Below are 6,165 nucleotides of genomic sequence, written 5' to 3'. Positions count from 1 at the left end.
GTGTAGTATAGTGTAGGAGTGGAGTCAATGGAATTGTAATAGATATGTATGATATTGGGGGAAAGTGGGGTGGCAGATTGGGGGAGTGGGGTTGTCACTTCAAGGGGTAAAAAGTATAACTATTGCACTGTGTTGTACAGCTGAAACTAATCCTAAAAAATGTGTATTTCATAATAAAAAATAATTAAAAGAAAAAAATACGTTACTAGGCTTCTACAGAAGCTATTTTTTCCCTTTACATAATTATTGAGCACTTCCTCATGTCATCAAATAGTAACAAAATGTTTATTGATGATAAAAGTCCTCTGGAGGAATGCACAACCCCACATCTTCTTTAAGCAGTCCCTCACTGTTGGACACTTGGAAAGTTTTCCATTTTTGACCACTATAAACGAAATGTTCGGTCGGATTTTGCCTTCTCGGACCGGAGGCATGTGTGCCCTGGCAAAGAAAGGGGTCACGTTCCCCGGAACCGAGCACAGTGGTCTCGAGCGGGGTAAGCCCGAGGCTCTGTGATGTCAGGACTAGGCCCCGCCCCCTCACATGGAGCCAATCGCAGCGCGGGGCTAGGCGGGCGGCCAGGCGGGCGGCCAGGCTGCCCGGCGATGGACCTGGCCATTCCGAGGACCCAGGCTCAGGCCCAACCGCCGCCACCCGAGGCGGTGAGCTCGGAGGAGGAGCTCTACGACTGCCTCGATTACTGCTACCTGCGCGACTTCCCCGCCTGCGGGGCTGGACGCAGCAAGGGCCGGACTCGGCGCGAGCGGGAACTGCGCACCAACTGGCCGGTGCCTGGCGGCCACGAGCGCAAAATCGCACAGAAGCTCCTCAACGGCCAACGCAAGCGCCGCCAGCGCCAGCTGCAGCCCCGGCCGCGCACTCGCCTCACCTGAACGCCGGTGCGTAAGGGCCGCGACCAGAGGGCCGTGGGAAGCTCCGTGAGCGCCGCGGGCCACCCCGAGCGCCGCTCCCCGTAGGCCTTCTGCTACTCTACCGGCGCAGAGTCGCCCCCTTTGGAGGCGGTCCCGCCTTAGCTACGTAGTCATAACTGGACTCCCGCCCTCAGCTTGTCTCCTAACTGCGGTAGGAATGGTGGAAAACTATACCTTTTGGAATTTTGTAGTTAGGTAGAGAAGGCGCTTGGGAATATGTTTTTTAAAAAGTACAAGTGAGGGATTTACTTCCAGTGCTTATGCTCGGACTAAAGAAAATAACTGACTTTTGTTTTTGTCTTATTTTCTACAGGATACCCAAAAGACCTGATAAAAATATTTTCTCTGACTCCAGACGTAACTGTGGTCCTAAGGGGGAGAGAATCCATGTTGGTCAACAATTTCTTTTCCACATCGCTTAAGTTTACTGCGTCAGTATCTTTTCCTTAATGACTGTTAATTAAGTAACATCCAAGTGCGTATGCCGTTTTAGGGTTTTTAATTAAAAGAGAACAGCAAGAATGGCATTTTAACTCTTCTGGGCTTTTGTTTGTTTTTAGTTACCATAATAACTTGTTTCAAGTCCACAAATATTTGAGTTCTGTGTAAAGAAGAGGTCACAAAGATGAATGAAGGGATAAGACAGGAATGTATACAAGATTTCAACCCAAGTGTCAGAGACTACTATGCAGGTTTAATATGTTTGCCAGAACAGGAGTATTTTAAATTGTAATAGTGTCTGTTGAACTTAGTTGCTAGGTTCTCTGCACTATTGATACTACAACAATCCTTTGAGGTGGAGGCTGTTATGCCATTTTATAGAGGGGATTCTTGAGGCTTAGACAGTTCACATAATTTTCCAGAGGTCACACAGCTGGTTAAAAAGAAGACCAGCATAACAGATACAATAAAGCATTCACTCCTTCCAGCATCACAACTATCCTCAACTGTAGACAATATTCAGTGGTTCAGAACCACCCACAAACTCCATGGCCAAGGACAAGAGTTGAGTTTTAGTTCAAAAATTATGCAGAATATTATGCAGGGTAGCTTTCCTTTCTCTTCAGTCTGCATTCAGTCAGGGCTCTGCATCCAGTGGTGATCCTTGGTTAGGAGAAAAGGGTGGTGTACTGGAAGGAGCAACCTGAATTTTAATCCTAGCTATGACTTCATTGCTCTGGCAGTCAAAAACTTCTAAGTGATAACTACTTTCAAGTTCCACCAAACTTCAGGTTTCTCATTTGTAAGATGGAAATAATATTGGATTATCTTGCCAAACAATAGATTATAGATAAAATATATAAAACATCTGACACAGTTAAGGGCCTGGCACATAAATAGGTACTCAATAAATGGTAACTATTGGGTTGTTGGAAAAGTCATGATGTATTTTTTCTATGTTTTTCGTTGCAAAAATGTGCCATGACTTTTCCGACAACCCAATATTTTTAAGCTTATTTTCCTTTCCTTCCTCTCTAGTCAAAAAGTCTTAAATTATTTCACTCACTGCATTTAATTTTATTTATTTAAAGATTTTTATTGGGGAATTGGGGGAGGGAACAGCATTGGGGAATCAGGGAAGGGGAACAGACAAGTTGCTGTCCTTTTGTTCTTCAGTCTAGTTGTGGAGAACATCGGTTCATTGGCCCATGTTGGTATTGTGATCATTGTGCTCTTCTCCCCTGAGGCAGATCGGTTGCTAGCCATTGGACGGCCACTCATGGCGGCTCACGGCAGCTCACGCTGGCTGCCGGCCACTCACGGTAGCTTACGGCAGCCCACTGCAGCTCCACTGCAGCCTTGCCGGTGACTCATGGCAGCCCAGCTCTAGGTCGAACTGTTGTTCACCATCTTAGCTGTAGAGGGTGCAACATCACTGGCCCATGTGGGATCCGAACCAGTGGCCCTGCTGCTCAGAGCTCGCGCTCCCAAGCCAACTCTTAACCAATGAACTACTCGGCCAGCCCCCATTTAATTATGTTAAAATATCTCCAACATCTAGGCAGTGTTGTATGTACGGTAGGAGTTCTAGCTTTGGAGTCAAAACAACTCTACTGACTTGGGCAAGTTGCTTAAACTCTAAGCATGTTTCCTTACCTAGAAAATGGGGATAATACAGTACCTAGTTTAATAGTTCTTGTGAGGCATAAATGAAATAGTGCATGTAAAGCTCTTAGTGTCGATATATAATAGGCGCTCAAATAATTAGTAATGTTTCCACTGTGACTGTCTTAGCCTTCAGGACTTTTTCCTTATCCCTAGTGTCCCTCTGCTATGTCTCAGGCACCACATCTAGATTAATCTATCTGAAGACCATTTTATCATATAAAACCCTCAATGACTTCTCTAGCCTTATAAGATGAAAGCCTAGATTCCTTATATTGGAATCATCTGTTGGATTTTCTTAAGTTTTGACCCACAATTTCCAAAAATACACTCTGGTTCTTGACATAGGTCTTTTGTCCTCTAAACTCACCATAATCATGCTTCTTCATTTGAATCTGTGCTGTCCTATTTAGCATACCCTTTCCCCCTTTATAATTTAAAGCCTGAAACTAATTCCACCTATGTTTATTAAATTCCACTTTCTTCCTGAAGCCTTCACCCACATTGAATTCCTTTGAAATCCTATAGAACTTCATATAAATACCACTTAACTACTTGCTCATATAATATTTTGTACTTTTAGGTGAACAGTTAAAAACATTCTTTTTTGTCTGATAAGTGCAAGGCACTGTTATAAGTACCTCAGTTATCTAAAAAAAAAAGTGTAAGAACCTTAATTTCTGAAACATCTCAGTTCCTACACAATTCCTGTTGTAAAGTACAGCATACCCAGACAGATATAAAAGCAACACTCTGTAATGTGTCCTAACTAGATTTTGCTCATTTTAGATACTAGAACTTTTACAATTTAAATGTAGAAATTGTGTATTAGTTACTATTGCTGTGTAATAAATTACTCCAAAACCTAGTGGCTTAAAACAACAAATACTATCATTTTTTGTATGTCAGGAATTCAGAAGTGGCTTAACTGGATGGTTCTAGCTCAGTATCTCTCATGAGGTTGCAGTCTGTTATGCCATTATGCCTTAGCTGTTGGCTAAGACTACAGTCATTGGAAGGCTGCTTCCAAGATGGTGCTTACTCACATGTCTGCTGGCAGAAGGCCTCACTTTTTTTGTGAGGCCTCGTGATGTGACAGCTGGCTTTCCCCAGAGTAAGTGGCTGAGAGAGTGAGCAAGGAGGAAGCCACAGTACCTTTAATGACCTAGTCTCTGAAGTTCTGCTTTTTTAAAATATGTCTATAAATTGATATTCCTTTCAAAAGGTGGAGCCTGATTCCTCTCCCATTGAGTGTGGGCTGGATTTAGTGGCTCTCTTTGAATGGATTTTAAACCACCATGGTATGTTTAATTATTGTAAGTATGTTCATTGTAAAAAAGTTGGAAAATATGGACGAAGGAAAAAAAAGGAAGAAAGAAATCACTACCCAATGGATAATGCCACTCCTAGGGTATATATAATGCTAGTTTTTAAAATACATAAGTTTTCTCAAAATATAAACATACTATGTATACTATTTTGTAAATAGCTCTTTCATTTAATATATTGTGAAGATACCTCTCATGTCAAATATTCTTTCATAATATTTAAATGGGTGCACAGCATCTTATGTATGTATCATAACTTATTTAATTAATTCTATATTGTAGGACATTTAGGTTGTTACAGGTTTTTCCTATTTTATACATTTTGTTAAACATACTTATAGCTAATTTCTTTCCACATACTCGTCCTAGACATGGAATTTCTGGAACAGGGTTTGCACAATTTTATTATTATTTTTTTAGCTGAGCCATCCTGCCACCTGTTGGCAGCTCAGCTTGGGCGCAGCTCAGTGGCCCATGTGGGAATCCAACCGGCGACTCTGTTGCTCAGAGCTTGCACTCTTGAGCAAGCTCTTAACCAGCTGAACCACTCGGTCGGCCCCTTGAGTAGAATTTTTACTGCAATAATCAAGAGTCCATTTAGCAAATGTTTGTGTCAAATATCTGTAATAATGCTTGTAAGAATTCTTTGTTCAAGTTTTGGTCACCATAAGAGAATTTGTTGAGAATGACTGAAATCACTATGGAATGAGAAGTTGTTACATAAATTTTACTGAAGAGTGAACTTCAGCACATCTCTCCAGCAAACTACAAATGATATGTAGCAGAATTCTGGTACTTATTTTCAATTCCCACTTTTTTTTGTTACTAGTTTTAATTAACCTTTTACATGTTCTTGTTTTTTGAGTAGCAGGAATACATTAACTATTTCAAAATCCAAAAGACAGAAAATGTTATCAGTAGAAGTCCCATCCCTGTGCCACAGTTACCCAGTCTACTGCCTGAAGGCAAGCAGTGTTACCAGCTGCAGCAATTTTATGCACATGCAATATGATCTTTTCTATTTTACACAAATAATAGCACCCTATATTCAATTCTGCCCCTTGCTTTTTCCCCCTGACAGTTTATCTTGGAAATCATTTCACATCAATACATACAGAAGTTTCTTTATTCTTTTTTATAGCCACATATTGTGTGAATATGCATACTTCTTTTTAACCAGTATTCTACTAATATAAATTAGGTGGTTTCCAATCTTTTACTATCACAAAATAACATTGAACAAACATCTAATATTCTCTCTTCAATTTAGGGATTAATGCTTAGCCAAGTATGATTAAAATTGTCTCTGTTCTGGTCTGGATTGCCTGTCTGTCTTGATTGTCCAAAGTTCTGCTCCCTCAAAGCTCTTGTGCCAGGGCATCCTTTATAAGGTTCCTTTTCTCCATCTCTGCTTATGAATTATCCAAAGGCAAGTACAAAGTCTTATCACTTATAATGCTTTCTTTAAGAAGTCTTGTGAAAATAAAACTTTGTTTTTCATGAAAAGTTTTTGCATTATTTACCCCTTGGTTCCACAAACATTCTGTTGTTGCTGAAAAGGCTGTATTAAACTCTGCTACCTCTAGTGGAAGGAGGAAATTTCTGATGGACATCCAAGTAGAAATGGAGGTTCCACCTCTGTTTTCTCTCCTCCATAAATCCCACCTGATCCCCAAGGACCTTCTTATGAAGCCCCCCATGAAATGCCACTAGTCAACTTTTCCCCTACTGTAGAAGCTCTAAAATGTTACTGTTAAATGCATTTCACACCAACTATTATTAAAACAGACCCTTGGGAC

General features: G+C 41.0%; 1 protein-coding gene across 2 annotated transcripts; it reads left to right on the top strand.

Annotated features, from left to right (window-relative positions):
• The first annotated feature begins 535 nt into the window (after positions 1-535).
• On the top strand, positions 536-1,465 carry NUPR2 (nuclear protein 2, transcriptional regulator). Of its 2 annotated transcripts, none has more exons than XR_002122713.1 (2): positions 536-1,083; positions 1,246-1,465. XR_002122713.1 is itself a non-coding variant. In XM_019632129.1 (2 exons), exon 1 carries the CDS (start codon positions 606-608, stop codon positions 891-893), a length of 288 nt encoding a protein of 95 aa, XP_019487674.1. In that variant the 5' UTR covers positions 536-605; the 3' UTR covers positions 894-899; positions 1,246-1,465. The 2 variants fall into 2 exon arrangements, 1 of the variants encoding a protein (XP_019487674.1); XM_019632129.1 differs by having other exon boundaries at positions 536-899.
• The last annotated feature ends 4,700 nt before the right edge of the window (positions 1,466-6,165 follow it).

Source organism: Hipposideros armiger, unplaced genomic scaffold, assembly GCF_001890085.2.
Source record: "Hipposideros armiger isolate ML-2016 unplaced genomic scaffold, ASM189008v1 scaffold_1083, whole genome shotgun sequence".
Taxonomy (NCBI): domain Eukaryota; kingdom Metazoa; phylum Chordata; class Mammalia; order Chiroptera; family Hipposideridae; genus Hipposideros; species Hipposideros armiger.
Note: the sequence above shows the minus strand (reverse complement) of the source record. Positions and strands in the feature narration are given on the sequence as shown.